Source organism: Corythoichthys intestinalis, chromosome 9, assembly GCF_030265065.1.
Source record: "Corythoichthys intestinalis isolate RoL2023-P3 chromosome 9, ASM3026506v1, whole genome shotgun sequence".
Taxonomy (NCBI): domain Eukaryota; kingdom Metazoa; phylum Chordata; class Actinopteri; order Syngnathiformes; family Syngnathidae; genus Corythoichthys; species Corythoichthys intestinalis.
This window is the reverse complement of record NC_080403.1, coordinates 589,899-612,116: the sequence shown is the minus strand read 5'-3', so window position 1 is coordinate 612,116 and position 22,218 is coordinate 589,899. Positions and strand designations below refer to the sequence as shown.

Below are 22,218 nucleotides of genomic sequence, written 5' to 3'. Positions count from 1 at the left end.
GCTTCAATCTGGAACGGTGGAAAGTTGTAGCTCTCCAGTGAAAAACATGAGTCGAAAATGTTGGGCGTACTTACATACAGTGTAACACAAAAGTGAGTACACCCCTCGCATTTCTGCAGATATTTAAGTATATCTTTTCATGGGACAACACTGACAAAATGACACAATAAAAAGTAGTCTGTGTGCAGCTTATATAATAGTTCATTTATTTTCCCCTCAAAATCACTCAAAATATAGCCATTAATATCTAAACCCCTGGCAACAAAAGTGAGTACACCCCTTAGTGAAAGTTGTCAATATTAACATACAACATGTCAATATTTTGTGTGGCCACCACAATTATCCAGAACTGCCTTTACTCTCCTGGGCATGGAGTTGACCAGAGCTTCACAGGTTGCCACTGGAATGCTCTTCCACTCCTCCATGACGACGTTGCGGAGCTGCCGGGTATTTGAGACTTCCCCAAAGATGTTCTATTGGGTTCAAGTCTGGAGACACGCTTGGCCAGTCCATCACCTTTACCCTCAGCCTGTGTTTGGGGTCATTGTCATGCTGGAACACTGCCCTGCGGCCCAGTTTCTGGAGGGAGGGGATCATGCTCTACTGTAGTAATTCACAGTACATGTTGGAGTTCGTTTCCCTCAATGGAGTGTGACTCTCCAACACCTGTAGCACTCATGTGCCCCAGAACATGATATACCCACCACCATGCTTGACTGTAGGCATGATACACTTATCTTTGTACTCCTCACCTGGTCGCCGCCACACATGCTTGAGACCATCGGAACCAAACAAATTAATCTTCGTCTTATCCAGCCATAGGACATGGTTCCAGTAATCCATGTGCTTTGTTGCAGTTTGTTCAGCAAACTGTTTGCGGGCTTTCTTGTGTACCATCTTCAGAAGAGGCTTCCTCCTGGGGTGAGAGCCATGCACACCAATTTGATGTAGAGTGCGACCTCTTCAATCTCTGCAGCAATGCTGACAGCACTCCTGCGACAATCTTTCAAATAAAGCATTTGGATGTGGCGCTCAGCACGTGCGCTCAGCTACTTTGGACAACCGACCCGAGGCCCGTTCTGAGTGGACCCTGCTCTTTTAAAATGCTGGATGATCTGAGCCACTGTGCTGCAGCTCAGTTTCAGGGTGTTTGCAATCTTCTTGTAGCCTTGGCCATCTTGATGTAGCAAAACAATACGTCTTTTAAGATCCTCAGAGAGTTCTTTGCCATGTGGCGCCATGTTGGAACTTTCAGTGAACAGTATGAGAGCGTGTGAGAGCTGCACTACAAATTTGAACACACCTGCTCCCTATGCACACCTGGACCTAGTAAGACTAACGAGTCACGTGACATTTTGGAGGGAAAATGACAAGCAGTGCTCAATTTGGACATTTAGGGATGTAGTTTCTAAGGGGTGTACTCACTTTTGTTTCCAGGGGTTTAGATATTAATGGCTATATTTTGAGTTATTTTGAGGGGAAAATAAACTCTATTATACAAGCTGCACACAGACTACTTACCATTGTGTCAATGTGTCACTTTGTCAGTGTTGTCCCATGAAAAGATATACTTAAATATCTGCAGAAATGCGAGGGGTGTACTCAGTTTTGTGATACACTGTATATATATTTTTTGAAGAAATGTCCCAAAATATTCTTTACATGTTTTAGTTGGTTAAAAACATTTGATTTGAACTGAAGTGTTTTGTATTGGACAGTATGGGTGGGAACCTCTGGGTCCCACATGATACAATATGATTTGCCATACAAGGCTCACGATGATCTCACGATATAACGATACAACAATAATCCATAAATGGGTCAGGAAGTCATTGTAAGATATTTTTCAAAATAACTAATACAGAAACAAGCTTGTTTCATCCTTTTGCTGTGAACTGGAATAAGTTTATCACTGGTAGACGTCCGGTCCGTTTTAACTGAGAGGTTGGCAGCTGCCATCCCTCCTACTTCAAACGGCTCATATGTCTATGGCCGTCAGTGGGAGCCAATGCCAGGCAATGAGATAATTTTGGGGCATCTATGGGTCACTTTCTGTTATTTTGGGAGCATTTACAGGTCACTTTCTGTTGATTTCGGGTTACTGAAATGGAAGCGACTAAAGATGATGCCGATCGATCGGGTCCGATCATGTCATTTTCAAAGTATCGGAATAGGCAAAAAAATATCGGACATGTCTTTTTTTAATATATATATATATATATATATATATTTTTTTTTCATTAAATCGTTTTCTAATTGTATTTAACGTTACAGACAAAATGTCTTGAACTCATCCAGAGTCTTTTAAGTTTAAGCTTAACGTAGGGCTTTCAAATTTATCGCGTTAATGGCAGTAATTAATTTTTTTAAAAATTAATCACGTTAAAATATTTAACGCAATTAACGCATGCGCTGCACGACCCACTCACACATTGTCGCGTTTAATCTATAATCGCGTCGTTTTACCCATATTTAGAGCTAAAAGGCAGCGTAAAATGAGTAAAGTGAATTTTGGCAGTCTTTGAAGCCTTTTCTTAGTTGGTCACATATATCCTTTAAGAATTACAAATCTTTCTATCCGTGGATCCCTCTCACAGAAAGAATGTTAATAATGTAAATGCCATCTTGAGGATTTATTGTCATAATAAACACAGTACTTACAGTATGTATTGTATGTTGAATGTATATATTCGTCCGAGTTATATTCATTTTTTTCTTAATGCATTGCCAAAATGTATATGATCGGGAAAAATTATCGGGCTGGCCAGCCCGATACCGGCTGGCCAAGCGGACTGCGGCCTCGGCAGTCGCCGAGGCAAAAACTCGGACATGGGAGGAGTTCGGTGAGGCCATGGAAAACGACTTCCGGACGGCTTCGAGGAAATTCTGGTCCACCATCCGGCGTCTGAGGAGAGGAAAGCAGTGCACTATTAACACTGTGTATAGTGAAGATGGTGTACTGCTGACCTCGACTCGGGACGTCGTGAGTCGGTGGAGAGAATACTTCGAAGCCCTCCTCAATTCCACCGACACGCCTTCCTTTGAGGAAGCAGAGTCTGGGGACTCTGAGGTGGGCTCTTCGATCTCTGGGGTTGAAGTCACTGAGGCGGTTGGTAAGCTCCTCGGTGGCAAGGCCCCGGGGGTGGATGAGATCCGCCCGGAGTTCCTAAAGGCTCTGGATGTTGTAGGGCTGTCATGGCTGACACGCCTCTACAACATCGCGTGGACATCGGGGACAGTGCCTCTGGATTGGCAGACCGGGGTGGTGGTCCCCCTTTTTAAAAAGGGGGACCGGAGGGTGTGTTCCAATTATAGAGGAATCACACTCCTCAGCCTCCCCGGTAAAGTCTATTCAGGGGTGCTGGAGAGGAGGGTCCGTCGGGAAGTCGAATCTCGGATTCAGGAGGAGCAGTGTGGTTTTCGTCCCGGCCGTGGAACAGTGGACCAGCTCTACACCCTCAGCAGGGTCCTCGAGGGTGCATGGGAGTTCGCCCAACCAGTCTACATGTGTTTTGTGGATTTGGAGAAGGCGTTCGACCGTGTGCCTAGGGGAATCCTGTGGAGGGTGCTCCGGGAGTACGGGGTACCGAGCCCCTTGGTAAGGGCTGTTCGGTCCCTGTACGACCGGTGTCAGAGTCTGGTCCGCATTGCCGGCAGTAAGTCGAATTCGTTCCCAGTGAGGGTTGGACTCCGCCAAGGCTGCCCTTTGTCACCGATTTTGTTCATAACTTTTATGGACAGAATTTCTAGGCGCAGCCGAAGCGTTGAGGGGGTCCGGTTTGGTGACCTCAGCATTGAATCTCTGCTTTTTGCAGATGATTTAGTGCTGTTGGCTTCATCAAGCCGTGACCTCCAACTCTCACTGGAGCGGTTCGCAGCTGAGTGTGAAGCGGTTGGGATGAAGATCAGCACCTCCAAATCCGAGACCATGGTCCTCAGTCGGAAAAGGGTGGAGTGCCCTCTCCGGGTCGGGGATGAGATCCTGCCCCAAGTGGAGGAGTTCAAGTATCTTGGGGTCTTGTTCACGAGTGACGGTAGGAGGGAGCGGGAGATCGACAGGCGAATCGGTGCAGCGTCTGCAGTAATGCGGACGCTGCACCGGTCCGTAGTGGTGAAGAAGGAGCTGAGCCGAAAGGCAAAGCTCTCGATTTACCAGTCGATCTACGTTCCTACCCTCACCTATGGTCACGAGCTTTGGGTCGTGACCGAAAGAACAAGATCCCGGATACAAGCGGCCGAAATGAGTTTCCTCCGCAGGGTGTCCGGGCTCTCCCTTAGAGATAGGGTGAGAAGCTCGGTCATCCGGGAGGGACTCGGCGTCGAGCCGCTACTCCTCCGCGTAGAGAGGAGCCAGCTGAGGTGGCTCGGGCATCTGGTTCGGATGCCTCCCGGACGCCTCCCTGGAGAGGTGTTCCGGGCATGTCCCACCGGCGGGAGGCCCCGGGGACGACCCAGGACACGCTGGAGAGACTATGTCTCTCGGCTGGCCTGGGAACGCCTTGGGATCCCGCCGGAGGAGCTGGTTGAAGTGGCTGGGGAGAGGGAAGTCTGGGCTTCCCTGTTAAAGCTGCTGCCCCCGCGACCCGACCCCGGAACAAGCGGAAGATAATGGATGGATGGATGGATGGAAAATTATCGGGAATGATTGGAATTGAATAGGGAGCAAAAAAAAAACATGATCGGAACAACCCTAGAAGCGACTCAATCTCCACAAATGAATATGCGTAGCTGATAACAGCGACATTACCCTACGTAATAATACGACTGTTTTTCTCATAGCAATAGTCCTCCTTTTTCCCTTTATTGGGCCCTACATTTCCACAACAATAATAGTCCTTCTGTTAACGGACCCATTTCAAGGACTAGGGGGAATACTAATAGCCGTGTAAAGAGTTTTACTATTTTCGGGGAGAAGGTGAATAGTTTATTGTTTTTTTTTTTGTTGGTGTTCATGAAATACATTTCCACACAAACGCATATCGAGCTACCATTTAGCTGAGCAAGGAGAGGTATGAAAGTCATTTTTCGAGTGTCCCAGAGCTCATGAAACTTGAAAAAAAGCGTACTTATTATTTTTGTCAGGCGTGATTGCATATATCCATCCGCCCAACCAGCCTGTTAGCACAGATATAAGCACGCCTGCCCCTCTGCTATTGGATATGTTGTTGATGTTAGCGTGGCGGCGCTCTGAGGCTCTATTTTGGGCCCCGCCTCTCGGCACAAATTCATTCATACTTGCCGTTCCGTCCAAGACGGCCGTCCACCGCTCACTGGCTGAAAAATCCGATCCAAAATACTGTAATGCCCAGGATGGGGGGAAGAAGGAGAGGAGTCGGTATAGGATTACCCACTTTATTGTGGCAACAATAATAAAGAAATACAAAAACAACATAACAGCGGGCTGTCGCAACATGTGACCGCTATCTCGCCCGTTCTCCCATTCTTCCTACTCGCTTCCCTCTCCGTCACAGCTCCCAAGTCCGAGCGTCTCTTAAGGGAGGTGCGCTTAGTTACGGACATTACAATACACAATGATAAGGTTGCCGCTGAACCCTTTACTCTAGGCTGGCGCTAGATTAAAACGGCCTTTAAAAGCATCTCTTTTGCAAGGCGTAGTGGAAACCCTGGTACTATAACTAGGGATGTTCCGATCGCATATTTTTGGACCAGCGTCCGAGTCACCTGATTTTGAGAATCCTGATCCGATACCGAAAAAAAGTTAATTTGAGCAATAGTTCGAAACATGTCACAGTACTGTACTTTTTCTTTTCCTCTTCTGCTTTTTCCGGGAGTGTAGCAGAGTATAAAATGTATATATTTTTGTATCTTTTGGCAATGCCATTGTATTTCTGGATTATTTTGTCACTTTCTTTGCCCTTAAAAAGTAATACAAAAAAAAGCTGTATAAATTAGAACTGAACGATATTGGGAAAACAAAACTATCATTGCAATTTTTTATGTGTTTGCATTGCAATATATTGCGATATTATATTGCAATATTAAAACTAGAAGAATTTTCACCAGATAATTTGAAAAGCTTCATTTGCAATAGGCCTAAACGATATTGGAAAAAATGAACATTGCTCCACACTTACTTTTTGCAGTGGTTGGACAATTTCTTAAGGTGCACCAGCACAAAATGTATGTGCACCCACATTTTTCATTGCATCACCTTTAGTATGGTGCTAAATCAAGGACAAAAGTATTGTAATCTGATAAAAAGAAGCAATTTAAAAAGAAAATTTGAAACTGAATGTTTCTTTTTTTCTTTAATCTTTCAAAAGCGAAAAAATATATTTTTTTCAGTTACAAAGTTGATATTTTCAGGTTCAAATGTTAACTTTTTGGTTTCTGTTATGTAATTTTCACCTTTCAGATTTTTTTTTTCACTTTCAGATCTTATTTTTTCAGTTTCATTTTGTTTTTCCACGTTCAGACTTTTCACTTTCAAATTTTTTTTTTCACTTTCAGATCAGTTTTTTTTTCACTTTCAGATGTTTTTTTTTTTTTTTTTTTTTTAACTTTAAAACTTTCGGGCATGTTCTGGCACGGGGGGGGGGGGGGGGGGGGTGGCCTCGACAAGAGGTATGTAGGCTTGTGAGAGACAGCCTATCAAAGCAACCCCAAATGATGCCGCCTTCAGGAAACGTAGGGGTACTTTGATGGATTAGGACGCCACGCTCTCTCCACTTTTACGAGAAGAGTCTAACTTCTGGAGCAGCCAGAGCCCATGAGTAGCGGAGTAGTGTTTCTTCTTCACAAATTTACTCAAGTTAATGTACAATGCATTGCGTGGTAAAACTACAACGTAGTAGATTTTTCTGTAACTGTTACTCAAGTAAATGTAACTCATTACTACACACATCTACATTTAAATGTCTTAAAATGACCAGGAAGCTGTTAAGGAAGCCTGTGAATGCTCTGGTTTCAGTGTCATTGACGGCGCTAGACATGCAATCCAGTCAAAATGAATTGAATGTCTAGCGCCGTCAATGGCAGCCAGTAAGCTAACGTAAATACGATAGTAATGGAAGATTTCGGTAGCAAGCTGTTGGTTCCACTTTTTTATTTTTTATTTTTTTTTTTTATTAATTTTAAATAGTGACACCTTTTTAAAACGATATATCGATTCTTGTTAGGAGCATATCGATAACCTTTTGGGATACAAAGTATTGCGATATATCACCTTCTATATATATTGTCACACCTCAATTGGACAGCGACGATGCCATTCTCATGAAAAAAAAACAACGCGATCCAGTGAGGTGCAATTTGCCTTGTATGCACAGCATTCATCTAAGTGCAAAGGTTACTATGTTCCAACTCTGTTGATGACATCAAAGTTGCACAAGAAAGTGAATGATTTGTTAGGAGGTTTATGTCACAGCTGAAGCGTTTTGAATGGTTTCATATTAGCAGGCGCAGGACATTCTACGTCGGCATTGAAATTTTAAATTTAGTAGCACTGCTATTAAAATTAGAATGACTGTCAAACAAACTGATGAACAATTAGATCGAACAATTAGATTAGAAATGGTGAAAAACCTGGGAAAACAACATTGCTGTGAAACTGGCTAATTCCCGGGTATGCTTACAATGACGTGGAATTGGCTTGATGATGTTTACACTGGAACACATAAATAGATACTCAGTATTAGGGCTGCAGCTATTGATTATTTAGGTAATCAATTATTCTAACAATTAGTTCGAATAACCGAGTAATCAGATGACGAAATTTAATGCGTTGCCGAATCAATTTTAGGAAATGTTAAACAAATGTTTTTGCTCGCGATATTTATTTTGGCTAAGATGAATTAAAATATCTGAGCTTAGCCTCAAACAAAATAAAAATAAATAAATGAGGATTTAAGTACAACAAAAGAACAATTGGCTAACTCGCATTGCAGAAGTCTGCCTGCTTTTTTTTTTTTTACAATGCTCTTAACAAATTGTTCAAACACATATTCCCATTATATTCATAATACTATTTATTATTGTAATTTTTTATTTGTTATTTATTATAATTTATTTATTATTATACAATCAGACTTCCCACTTTCCTTTAATGCAGCATCCTCTAAAATGTGTTACTTTGAGATATGTGGGTTTAAAAAAAAAAAAAAAAAAAAAAAAAAAACTTCAAGTTTTTTTTTTTTTTTTTTTTAACATTTTAACAAATTGGAACATAAGTATAATATTAAGTTAAAATATATTTTTGTAAAATAACAAAATATTCTAAATAAATGAAAATAAATGCAGTCCTTTAGGTGAGCAAAACCCACAGCCACAGCTCATTACCATCAGAACAAAAGTAATTGTATTATTTTTCCACAGCTTATTACCATCAGAGCAAAAATAATTGAATTACTTTCCATCAAAACCACGTGTGTATGACACGTATAATGTTTATACATTATACACACAATCTCTTTCTCAACACAGACAGTTTCCAGAGAGAGAGACGGCCACATTTTACCAGCGCTAAACATGCTGGAGCTAACTCTCGTAGCTGGTGGGATATGTTTATTACAGTGTTTAATAACCTTTAATTTTGTGAAAATGCAAAATCATATTGGAGGTATTGCTTCCTAGGCAGCCACCCTCCGCAAACATGTTTTACATGTCGGTTGGCCCTCTAAGCCACGGCTGTCCGTAACTTTTCTGAAGCCGAAGTATTCCCATACCAGCGATTTCGTTTTCTTCGATGGGGAAAAAAGTTCAGGAGTTTCACCTCCTCCTGCCATCGTGGAGCGCAGCTGTCTCACTGACACTGACCCAACAACCATTGGGGGTAGGGTAGAGCTGCAAGCGAGGGATTTATCCATGCATATTTGGGACATAAAAAATAGCTAATTCTTTAGGGACGGTATTCAAGTTCAAGTTTATTGTCCCCTAAGGAGGGGAACCTTATCTTACAGCAGGTGAGCACACAGATACACAACAACAGATAACACATACACATAAAATAACAAAGACCACAATTTAAAAAATGCAATGAACAGCTTTGCCTCTCGGTCCGAGAATTGTGCAAATTTAGCAGCCTAATCGCACTTGATAAAAACGAGTTCTTTGTCCTGTTGGACTTAAAACAAGGGACTCTGTATCTCCTGCCTGAAGGGAGAACCTCAAATGAACATGGTATGATGGAATTTTTTAGTGGTTTTGAAACCTTGACGTTTTCATACCACGGTATACCTTGAAACCGGTAATCGGCACATGTCTACATCCAGCCCTAGGCTACAGTAGTGGCTTACCACCATCGAGTGCCAAGTGAAAGAATAATGAAATGCAAAATGTCTTTTCGTGTCCAAAAAGAGCGCTCTATAAATCCCAGGCATTATTATTTTTTATTATTATTAAACGTATTGCACTATGTTGACTCTGGTTTAGTTGACTAAAACAAAGTGGTTGGTTGTCTTTGCAGGTTTGAGAGCACACTGCAGATCAGTAAACTTCAGGATCTGGTGAACCGGAGTAAACTGGCCCGATGCAGAGGGAGGTTCGTCTGTCCTGTCATTCTTTACAGAGGCAAGGTACGGCTGTGTTAATGGAAACCCACTATTTTGCTTGGGGTCTATATCTTCTATGTAAAGCACAAATCTTGATATACAGTAGCTCGCACATTTCCACTGGCCATACCAGAAGTGAACATTACCAGCTATTATTGACAAGCGAATTCTCCACTTCATAACATTTATTTGCACAAATTTCACTTGTTTGCACAAATTTGCAAACAAACAAAGCAGTTTTACATATTGTTAGCCAAATAGCATAAATGCCCAACTCTTATTTTAACATTTTCGGAAAAATGAAAAAAAAAAAAAAAGCCACTTGGAAGAGGAAGCTACCTTTATCTGGCATGATATGCCTCTTTTATGGTGCAAAATATAGCTACACTAAGTCAATTCAAGTTAACATCTATAGAGCACTGAATCATCAAACAATCCCAAAGGCCTTTTCAGGCAAACAGTCGACGAAATGATTAACTCAGCTGACAGTCGTTTTTCAAGGATTTTACTGATCTTTCAAGTGCCACAGAATATCGTATATAAAGTGTTGGGGTTAGTTACTCAAAAAATAAAACATATTCACATTATATGTTACTCTCGGAAAGCCTTAAATTACTAAAGCAATGCTGCTTACAATGTCATTTTTTATTTTTTGAACGGTGTTTTTTTTCTTCCCAGCACAAAGTCATCTATATGAACTGTTATTATTGAACTGTACTATAACCTATTACGTGACCATATTAGGCACAAAAAAAAAAAAATCATCGACGTCACATGAGAAAAATCTACAGAAATGAAACATCACCTGTCCAGAACAGCATGGTCTCTCGGTGCCAAATAAAACCTAGTAGAGAGATTTAAATCCGCGCTTTCGAGTAATGTTGACAGCAGTGCTCTGTCAAATAGTTTATTTTTTACAGTGCTTTAAAGACTCATGGAACTTAGGTGATGGTAGGACTTCTGACTGCAGGCTTGTGTGTGGTCATGTGACTGTATTGTTACGTCTGACTGTGTAGATTGAGTAGATTTGTGAAGAAGAAATACTGCCATTACATTTTCCCCGTTATTCTACATATTAGATTTTACTTCTTTTTTTGTCAAATGATGACAATAGTGGCTCTAACCACCAATGAGACGAAGCAACAAAAATCATGTGACTCCATCATACCAATTAGACTCAAGCTTGCTGTTCTATGATCACGCCGACCTGTTCAGTCATGTGGCATCTTTAAAACACCGTAAGTATTTGTAAGTACCGTAAGTATCCGAAGTATTTGACAGAGTCGTCGACAATTTATCTTTTTTTTTTTTTATTTGGCACTGATTGCCCACGGAAAACCGGAGATTCTTTTGGTATAATAGGAAATATGTTTTCTCCACTAGAGGGCACTCATGCTCTTTACATGAATATTACTTCATTTCTGTAGATTCTTTTCTCTCGTAGGAATTAAGTTTTTTTTTGTATTTCTTTGGGTTAATGTAGTTGTGTAATAGGTTATAGTGCAGTATGATAAATAATAACAGTTCATATAGATAACTTTGTGCTGAGAAAAAAAGAAATTGTTTATTTAACAAATAAAAAAGAAACTAACATCATAAGCAGTTACTCGCAGTGTTACTCATTACTTGAGTATTCATTTCACCAAATACTTTTACTTGAGTAAATTTGTTGGATGACTAGTTTTGATTTTACTGGAGTAATATTATTTTGAAGTAACATTACTCTTATTTAAGTAAAATTTTTGGCTACTCTCCCTACCGCTGCACATTAGTAACAAGCTCAGAAAACTAATATACATATGTTAGAAATGTAATCTGTGACATTAGAGTGTGTCTCATCTATAGACCCAAGTAGAGATTTGTCGACGTCGCTCCCAAGTGGTGGCCGCCATTACTGGGGTATTAACAGATCTCACAAGCAGCCCAGCATCAGTCAATGGAAACGGTAACGTTAGCTGTTGCTATGGTTGCCAACTCCCAGAAAATAAAAATAAGGGACACCTCATTGGTAGAGCCCGTCAGCCTGATAACCGTCACATTTGAATTTTTTTTTTTTTTTTTATGTCAAAAGTGATTTTTTTGGGGGCGGGGGAGTGTAGTACTGTAATTGTAATATGATAATTTTATTCAAACCTGAATTAGGACCATATCTGAGTGATATAAGCACATCAAAAAACAATAATTATTGGCAATATGACGTCCCACTGACGGCTCGCTAAGGGCGTAACATAAAATGTGCCACACGTTTCCAAGTGGACACAATTTATTTACACAAGTCCAAATCACAAGTAACAATGAATACAAAATGCGGAAGAAGCTTGTGTTCAGGGTAAGCCTAGGCCAAAACAACAAACAAAAGGAATCTACACTTAAACCCGTCCTGCTAACTTAACCCTGATCGTACAAAAAGACATAACAAAAAGACCCCACTACCCTGGCTTCCTATATTAAACAAAACAGGAGAAATCGGGTTGAACAAAAATGGTAGCTTACCCCTACTGCTTCGGTGCTCTTATTGACAGTGGTGAACAAAAACAATCCACTAATGGAAAAACTCAAAAGACCTCACTGAAACAGCGGGGGTGTAACAAACAAGCGATCGAATGCGTCGAATGTATGGCGAGCAAACAGCTGGCGAGGAGGAACGCAGCACGAATGCTGTCAAATGCGACCTCTCAAAGCGTTGACAGCAGCTGGTTTTTTAAGTTGGCGGCGTCCTTCAGTGGCCAATCCGCGACGGCCACGACGTCTGCCCATTTGGTGTCGATCAGCACACGTCACGCTGGGAGGGGAGGCAGCCAGCTGGCGGAGGCGACAATCAGCTGACTGGAGGCTTCTCAAAATAAAACGACAGTTAAACGGCCAGGGCCGTCACAGGCAATGTATTTTTAACTTTTTAAAAAAGTGTAAACATAAACTGAGGTGTCCCCTCAGCAATAACAGTTTCGCAAATGATCCCTCTAAATATAATTTCAAAATGCAAATAAAATTTACTGAACACAGAAATATAATACAATTCAGTCAAAATAATGTACACAGAGAAGAACAAGAAAACAAATGATCTTCATTTTGAACATGCGTTTTACTCAAGCTTTACTCGAACTTCTTATCTCCCAACCTCTATGTTGTCTTCCGTTATCGTAATGACAACTCACTGTCCCTTAACCAATGAGCAAAGCAGGATTGTCATTGATCTGTCAGCTTGTTGGTCAGAAAACAGGAGAAGCTGGGGAATGAGTTCCCCTACATATTCTCGAAAAGCACCATACTAGTATTCGTTCGTTCTACAAATAAAACACTATTTTCGATTTTCATGACAATACAGGACAGAGCATGTCCCTTGTGAGCTTAGTACGGGACACATACTTTTGTTTCTGAATATGAGATGATCAAGTTTTCTAATGGATGGTTGGCAACTCTTGCATCTGCTGGCTGCGTGCACTGCAGGCGGCACACCCCAACAATGGCGGATGGGGAACTTCCGGTTGTTTTGCTCGGATTAGTCAACATAAAAGGAACTAAAAATTAAAATGGCGGTGGGAATAGATATGTAAATTTGTTTAAGGTCACAGTTTCTATTATTTTCCATTGCGTATTAAGTCACCACTTTGCCTTTTCTCCCTTCCTGCAGCACATTTGTCGCTCATCCACTCTGGCAGGCTGGGGGGAGCTCTATGGACGCACGGGCTATAATTACATCTTTTCTGGTACAGCACAGACACTCGCATTCAAGCAATCACATATATACATTCCTTTATGTTCCGTACCCCTTACGTGTAGAGCTGCAACTACCGATCATTTTTTATAACCGATTAATTGGATAAATGTCACTTTTTTCAACGACCTTTACAATTTAAATTTGAAGTTGCACGTAACAATGAAGACAAAATGGATGACTATATCCTTCAAAAATAATATTTTATTGGGTGTCCCCTGCCTACTGCCCGAAGTTAGCTGGGATAGGCTCCAGCACCTCCGCGACCCTCGTGAGGAATAAGCGGCATGGAAAATGAATGAATGAATGAATTACAGCTTCCTGACTTAACTGTAGTCTACAACTTTCTTGTTTTAAGTACATACAACTTTTAATAAAGGTTCTGAGTAGAGGTTTTTTTAAATTTTTTTTTTTTACTTGTGGGCAAAGCGCTGATATAAATCGTGTCAATGACTCATGATTGATTTATTTCAATGATTTATTTTCTTGAAACAAACTGAACAACCAAATCGAATAAGGAGGAGGCAGACTGTAATGAATCACTTTTCTATATCAAAAAGTTGTTCATAAATACAATCCAAATCCAATTTCAAAGCACACTCTCTTGTATGACAATTTACAGTTTGAATGGGAGCTCATGTTGAAAGGAGACTCTAAGCCAGGGGTGTCCAAACTATTCCACGTAGGGCCGCAGTGGGTGCTGGATTTCAATCGAACAAAACAAAACGACACATTTTCACTAGTCTGGTGTCTTACAAGTGTAATCACTTGATTGGAGTCAGGTGCTGCCTGTTTTAGCAGAAACTTTATTGGTTAAACTGTATGTGCTCTATTGGTAGGAACAAAAAGCAAGACCCATACCAGTTAGACACTTTGACTAGCATAATTGTAGATCTCTGTGCTAAGTAGTAACATCTATACAACAATACAAACAATACAATTGGCTGCATTTACTCATGTCTGACCGAGGCACACTGGATCTAACAACACAAAAAAACAATCCAACAGAATTGAATTGAACTAATCCAAGTATAGTCATTGAATGGAATAATGAACTGGACATGCAGTATCCTTTTTTGTGAACGAGCAATATTATGCAATGCTAACACGCTGCTAACACTCTTTTATGTTCTTATTATTTTTTGTTTTTGCTTTGTTTCAATTACGAGCATTCTTTTCGACCACAATCTTTGGTCGCCATTTTCCTGCGGGACATACAGTGGTATGAAAAAGTATCTGAACCTTTTGGAATTCCACACATTTCTGCATAAAATCACGATTAAATGTGATTTGATCTTTGTCAAAATCACACAGATGAAAATATAGTGTCTGCTTTAACTAAAACCACCCAAACCTTTTTAGGTTTTCGTATGTTAATGAGGATAGCATGCAAATAATGACAGTCGGGGGAAAAATAAGTAAGTGAACCCTCTGCCTAAGGAGACTTAAAGAGCAATTGAAACCAATTTTTACCAAACATTTAAAGTCAGGTGTGTACCCAATCACTGATGAGTGGTTTAAAGCTGCCCTGCCCACTATAAAACACACACCGGGTAAGAATTGTCTTGAAGGAAAGCATTGTCTGATGTGTATCATGGCTCGGTCAAAAGACCTGTCTGAAGACCTGCGATCAAGGATGGTTCATTTGTATAAAGCTGGGGAAGGATACAAAACCATCTCTAAAAGTCTGGATGTTCATCATTCGACAGTCAGAAAAGTTGTCTACAAATGGAGTTTGGCACTGTTGCTTCTTTCCCAAGGAGTGGCCATCCACCAAAGATGACGCCAAGAGTTCAGCACAGAATACTCACAGAGGTAGAAAATAACCCTTGTGTGTCTGCTAAAGACTTACAGAAATCACTGGCACAGTCCAATATGTCTGCACACATCAACTATCTGTAAAACTATGGCCTAGAATGGTGTTCATGGGAGGAAGGCACTACTGTCTAAAAAAACATTGTTGCTCGTTTAATGTTGGCAAAAAGGCACTTGGACACTCTACGGAACTTTTGGCAAAATATTTTGTTGACTGGTGAAACCAAAGTTGAATTGTTTAGGAGTAATACACAACATCATGTGTGGAGGAACAATGGAGCAGCTCACCAACATCAACACCTCATCCCCACCGTGAAGCATGGTGGAGGGAGCATCATGATTTGGGGCTGTTTTGCTACCTCAGGGCCTGGACAACTTGCAATCATCAATGGAAGAATGAATTCAAAAGTTTATCAGGATGTTTTGCAGGAAAACTAACAACTTCAGAATGGTTTCAGAAGAACAAAATACACGTTCTGGAGTGGCCAAGTTAAAGTCCAGACTTGAACCCCATTGAGTCGCTTTGGCATGACCTAAAGGCAGTGATTCATGCCAGACATGACTGAACGGCAGCAGTTTTGTAGAGAAGAATGGACCAAGATTAGTCCTGATCGATGGGCTACAGGAAGCGCCTGGTTGAAGTTATTGCTGCCAAACGGGGAGCCACAAAATATTAAAAAATGTGATGGTTCACTTATTTTCACTCCTCTGTCATTCTTTGCATAATATCCTCTTTAAAATATGAAAACCTGGAAATGTTTGGGTGGTTTTAGTTAAAGCAGACAGGTTTTTCATCTGTGTGATTTTGTCAAAGATCAGACCACGTTTGATGGTGATTTTATGCAGAATGTGAGAAATTCCAAAAGGTTAAGATATGTTTTCATAGCCTCTGTAGTTCACGTTCACTTGTAAGCACAAATGATCTGGATGCACTTCTATACAGAATTCTATCAAAAATAAGAAAAAAGGGGAGCAGACGGGAAGTTCTGTTAATGCGAGTCGCTCCTATGCCCCCTAGCTGGATGCCAAGACATTTGTGGAGACAAACCAAGAGAGAGCTCGCATGCCACCTGGTGAGATGCCGAGGCACTCTGACAGCCAAGTGAGAGATGAGGTTTTCTGGCGCTCGTATAGTGAAAAATTGCTCGCATGATAAGACTCAAATTCTCTCATGACAATTCTTGTATCATGAAAAATTTGTAAGGTGATGTGCTTGTATCTTAAGGTTCTACTTTATTGATCTCATTGTTTTAATCATTTTGTTGCCCCGAGGCATTTCTACTAGTGTTCAGTTTGATATGGATTCATATAGTACTGCATCACATGGACAAACTCTGGTGACACTGGAACAATAAAATTCTTCAACGTACAATTCATATTAGTTGTCACTTGAAGCACTCCCAACACTTGAGGTGACAAAGGGCTCTGCCTCATGAAATTTAAACAGCATTTGTACTCTGTAGGGGGCAGTGATGATACATGGACAGACTCGGAAGAAGTTCCAGAGGAGGACTGTGCAGTCAGGTAACCTAGGTTGTTGTACTCAAGGTTTGTAACAGTAATAAGATTTGTTTCATTTGTTTTTCTCATCTTCACCGTAGAAATGGGGACTCCCAGCTTTTTGACAAGGTCCGAGGCCACGACATTAAGCTCCTGCGGTACCTGTCGGTTCGCTATATCTGTGACCTTATGGTGGAGAACAAGAAGGTTAAGTTTGGCCTAAAGTAAGAAACAATATGCTGTATACTACATGAACACTTGTCTTGGTGTTTGTTGACAGTTGTAAAGTTAATGTTGTGTGTTACACTATGTCAATACTTCTCAAATAGTAGGGTGTAATTCAGAGCGATGCCAGGGGTGGCGCATGACCTCGGGAAACATACTTTTTTGCTGTACTAGAATAAAGTGTAATTGCACATCCGCTCAGTGGGTGGCAGTGGCGCTCTCATTTTCAGAGTGTGCGCAGTATTTTTAATCAAACAAGAGCACACAGAAAAGTGCACTAGATATATGAAAAGCCAAGACGAGGAAGTATGACAAAGCGTTTGTAGCTTTTGGCTCTGACTCTTAATCGAGTGGGAGACAAGGAAAGACCAGTCTGTTTTCGATGTCTAAAAATGTTTGCAGCGGACTGGAGGAACCCAAATCAATTAAGGCGTCACTTAAAGACATTAGACCCCAATCACATTGTTAAGCCGCTAGATCAAGGGTGGGCAAACTATTTCACAGAGGGCCGCAGTGGGTGTGGGTTTTTGTTGCAACCCATCAAGAGGACACCTTTTCACCAACCCGGTGTCTTACAAGTGCAATTGGTTGATTACAGTCAGGTGCTTCTTGTTTCCCCGGACCTCCCATTGGTTAAACTGCCTGTGCTGGATCAGTTTTAACAAAGACCACGACCTGCTGTGGCCCTTGACGACCAGTTTGCCCACCCATGTAAAACAGAAAAATGACCATATTGCAAAAATTGAAAAAAAAAAAAAAAAAAAGGCAAAACTTCGTCAAATGGCTCAAAACACAAAAACCGCAACCCCCGCCACCCAAAAAATTGACAAAACTGCAAAAAACTGAAAAGTACACAAACCTATCCAAATCATAACAACACACCCAAAAAAATCACCAAAATAACTGATAATTTTTTTGATATCTTAGTTGTTCTAGGGCCCTCATTGGCTGCCATTGACGGCGCTTGATGTCCAATCCATGTCCCATCCTTCCTGACTGGAGTGTTGGCAGATCAAACTTGGGAACCTGCTCTGAGTCAAACTAACAGCGGTTTCACAGAAGCTGCCACAGTCAGGCATGAAAATCTCTCACCTTTCGGTGAAATTTGCTGTTTTGAAGTCAAAAAGGGTGACCTACGTGAATTGTGTAGATCCGAGGAGAAATTTTTTTTTCGGTAGATTTTTTTTAATGTCAGACGCTTGGTATGCAAGCAGCGAAAGCGTCAGAAAGCCAAAAAAGCACACCGGAGTGGCCAAACAATTGACTTATTTCAACGAAACAAAGGAGGGTACACTGTTGTGTCCTGTCTCTTCAGTGTCAAGCTTGGCTGCACGTCGGCCGTGAATGAAAACCTAAAACAGCGTCACCCAGTTGTAATTTTGGAAGACGAATTACAAGCTGGCAGATCGTATGTCCATCTAACTAACTAAGGACATGTTTTATTGAAGTTGCTAAGCCTATCGCGATATGCAATGAGTCCATTTATCGCACAGTAAATAAAAATGAGGACAGTAATTTTCACAGCTGTGTTTTATCGACGTGCGCGCGTGCATGCATGCATTTGTGCGTGCGTGTTGATAGCATATGAGACAACAGTTCCTTTCACAGATGTTTATTGGTCATCAACACGCCGTAGAATTAAAGTTTAGACATAGAAAATAAGGAAACACATCTATATTAAACACTTTAAACCATGTGATAAGATCAATAACGTCTGGCCGCACACAGACTTTATTAATTGGTCAGCAGTACTGCTACCAGCATATGCAGTAGCTTACACACTAAATGCTGCTCCTCATTTACACCAGCACTCTAAGCAACATTACCTTGTGTGACCCTTGACTTCTAATTTTCTAAAATGGCGACAATCAACAAAAAAAAAAAAAAAAAAAGAAAGTTGACTGCGATGGCCGACTCTTCAAGGATAGGTGGAAATTTGACTATTTCTTCACTAAAATACGCAACAACTGTGTCTGCCTCATTTGCAAAGAGGCAGTCGCTGTTTTTAAAGAATTCAATGTGAGGCGATTTTACCAAACAAGACATGCTTACATGTACGACAAGATTACAGGGAAGATACGCAGCGAGAAATTGAAGAAACTTTTGAAGCTAGATTAATTTCACAGCAGCAGTATTTCGCAAGAGCCAGAGAGTCGAAAGAGAATGGTAGTTGGAAATTGTTGAAATTATTAATTTAAAAAAAAATAATAAAGCAAATGTGACACACAGAATGGCTTGCTAAAATTTGCTTAAATATATTGTTCTACATAAAGGACGTCAGCCAAGGTCTGCCCCCTACATTTTTACCACACCAAATCTAGCCCCCTTTGCAAAAAGTTTGGACACCCCTGCTTTAAACGTTAGCATTGCTACATTGAGGCTAATGGGGAAAAAAGACAACCTACTTTAGCCTGCTATAAAACATTGGCAGTCTTCTTCAAAACGCAAACTTACAGTTAAAAGGTGACACTTCAAACATTAAAAACCGCCGGTTAACAGCATTTGCAAACGAAAAAAAAGGAAAAAAAATTTGATTACTGACACCACATGCAATGACAAAAGCTTTTTATGCAGGGTGTAAAGCTTACAGTTAGCAATTTAGCGAACATACTTCCGATGAACATTTCAAAATAGAAGCACGTCATGTCCGTCATATAAATAACGATTTCTGGAGTTAATCCCACATACTTCAGAATTCAGATTCTATTCTAAGAATACCTTTAAAATGACACCCTTTATGAAAAATCTGATTGGCAAGGAATAATTATTATACTTCTACTGTATATAGTAGTATACTATAATATTAATGCTAGATATTTTTTTTAAGGATTGTTTTGAATCATGTTGAAAAGACAAAGTCAGTACTTATTTTTTACTTTAATAAAGAATTTAAGTGTTCTAAAATGTTTTTGTGAATTAATAAGTGTCATCAAAAATGTCATTGCTAAATTAGTTTAAAAAAAAAAAAAGAGAGAGAGAGAGAGAGAGAGGGGGAATTATTAGATTAGTCGACTAATCATAAAAATAGTCGGCTGACTAATCGGGAGAAAATGAGTCGTTTGGGACAGCCCTAGTTGTCCAGTGTACCGGAACATATTGCCTCCACACTCTTCTCACCTTTTTAACCCTGACCCATTTTCATGCCTGGCCACTTCACCTGTGTGATCATCAGACTTCTGACAGCAAACTATGCGTGGTCATGTGACTATATTGTTACATCTGATTGGTATAAATGTGACGTCTCATTGGTGAAATTGGTAGCCCCTTTGGGCATCTAAAAAAAAAAAGCAAAAATAAAGCAGAATCTAATATGTAGAATAAAGAAGAGTAGAATAAAGAGGAAAAATGAAAGAACTAGTAGTGGCGTAAGTGTAGCATTTCTTCTTCACAAATCTACTCAAGTAAAAAGTATGGTGTTGCAAAACTACTCTTAGTACATTTTTCCTCAAAAGTTACTCAAATAAATGTAATGCGTTGCTACCCACCTCTGGTTGTGTATCTGCATAACATAAAAGCGCAAAGAGGGTTGCAAACATGATATGCAAGATGCAACCGCAATGTGATTGAAACGTTTGTTTGTTTGTTCTGTTCTTGTTCTGTTGTTCTGTTTGTTTGGTGGTATGCAAAGACAAAGAATAATATTCGCAATTCTTCTGGAATGTTTTAACAAATCTTTGTAACTGTTGCTTAAAATACACTGATGTGTCAGTTAAGAAGATTAACAAATGGTCAGATGCTCAACATGCATGTAATCTTTTGTCTTTTGTTGCCAGTGTGACATCCTCTGAGAAGGCAGATAAAGCCCAACGCTATGCAGACTTCTCTTTGCTCTCCGTGCCTTATCCAGGTAAAAAAAAACAAAAAAACACAAAAGACATTTTTCTTTTTGTCTGTTTTAAATGAAGAAATACTTTTGGCATATTCAGAGTTTGTGTATATCCGGGGTCTTCAATTAGCGGACCGCGGTCCACGACCGGACCACGGCACACCTCTCTGTGGACCCAGAGCAAATGGCACTTTTCAAATAAAAAAAAAAAAACGACAAAAACAACTTTTTTTTTTTTACATATGTTATTTGTATGAATCGCCAATTTATCGCTATCCGCTACTATTCTATCACTAAATTAGTCAAATATATTCAAAAATCTTCCGTGTTCCCACTTTTTTTGTCATCTCTATGACAACGATATTCTGATTGGCTGAGACAGCCTGCATGGATGCGCTGATTGGCTGAGAGAGCCTGCATGCTGCTAGCTAGAGTTGACAGACCACAGCAGTGTGAAACACGAGTCTCTTACATGTCACCCAATCTAACAAAATGTCATGCTCAAAGTTGACCAAGAGAAGAAAGAGGGCAACAAAAATCTCTGTTTCAATGAGGAGTGGACTGACAAATATGCGTCCATTTTACCAACTGCAAGTACCAAACCTATGTGCTTAATATGCTTAAAGACAATTGCGCTGTTAAAAGTGAAAATGTGAAACGCTATTATGTTAAAGAGCACAGCTCTTTTGAAGAGAAGTTTCCTTCCAAATTAGAATTGATTCTATTAACTTTATTTTATTTGTATACCCCTAAATCACAACAAGGTTGTCTCAAAGGGCTTTGCAGAGGCAATATGGTACACAGTCAGAAACAGTAGATGAATTAAATAAAGTTCTAGTTCAGGTCCTGAGAAGTAGAAGAGTAGAAGAATTGAGAAGGCAAGAAATTAACAGGTTGAAGCAGTCATATCAAGCGTCAAGCAAGGTTATTGTTAAATCTATGACCCAGCAACAAATTGCAACAGAGTACTCACTCAGAGTGTCATGGGTGTTGGCCAAACATAAGAAGCTGTTCTCTGATGGAGAAATAATAAAAGAGTGTATGAAAGAAGTGATGACAGCAATGTTCAAAGGGAAAGAAAAGGAGGAAATGACAACAAAAATATAAAAGATCTCACTCTCACATTCATCAGCCACAAGACGCACTGAAGTACTGGCTGATGATGTCAGTAAACAGCTTTGTGACCCCCAAATGCCATTTCTCTCACTGAGCAGTGTTTTACAGTTAAAGTTACTGTCAATAATGTCAGAGCTTGTCATTTATGTTCTGTGCATGTGAACATGTACTGTACTACTATTTGCATGTTTTCTTTTTTGTCCAGCAGTGTTTTACAGTTACAAAATGGACTGCCAATCGTTATTGTTTGCACCTTTATGACAGATCTTTAATTATTTAGTGTACATATGTAAACATTGTACCTGCATGGTTTTTTAGTATTTTTATTTTAAGTCAAGAAATGATTAGTTAATTTATTTTTATTTAGTCAGAATGTGCATTGTATTTTTGTTTTTTCAAAAGAAAACCGACCTGCCTTGTACTTGACCGGCATTAATAAATGGACCAATGCTTGTATGAAAAAAAACAATTGTGGACCTTCAAGACTTGTAGTTGGAGGACCCCTGGTCTAT

The 22,218-nt window shown here is 40.2% G+C and overlaps 1 protein-coding gene across 3 annotated transcripts in view; it reads left to right on the top strand.

The window, feature by feature from the left end:
- mtmr14 (myotubularin related protein 14) overlaps nt 1-22,218 on the top strand; it is a 65,023-nt gene that overhangs the window by 5,485 nt on the left and 37,320 nt on the right. For all 3 annotated transcript variants that reach the window (XR_009064375.1, XR_009064374.1, XM_057845598.1), the window contains exons 3-7: nt 9,425-9,533; nt 13,141-13,216; nt 16,503-16,563; nt 16,641-16,763; nt 20,538-20,611. Coding sequence is in view for 1 of the 3 variants with exons in the window: in XM_057845598.1 (XP_057701581.1) it covers nt 9,425-9,533; nt 13,141-13,216; nt 16,503-16,563; nt 16,641-16,763; nt 20,538-20,611 (443 nt within the window). In the remaining 2 variants the exon portion in view is untranslated. The remainder of the gene's footprint in view (nt 1-9,424; nt 9,534-13,140; nt 13,217-16,502; nt 16,564-16,640; nt 16,764-20,537; nt 20,612-22,218) is intronic.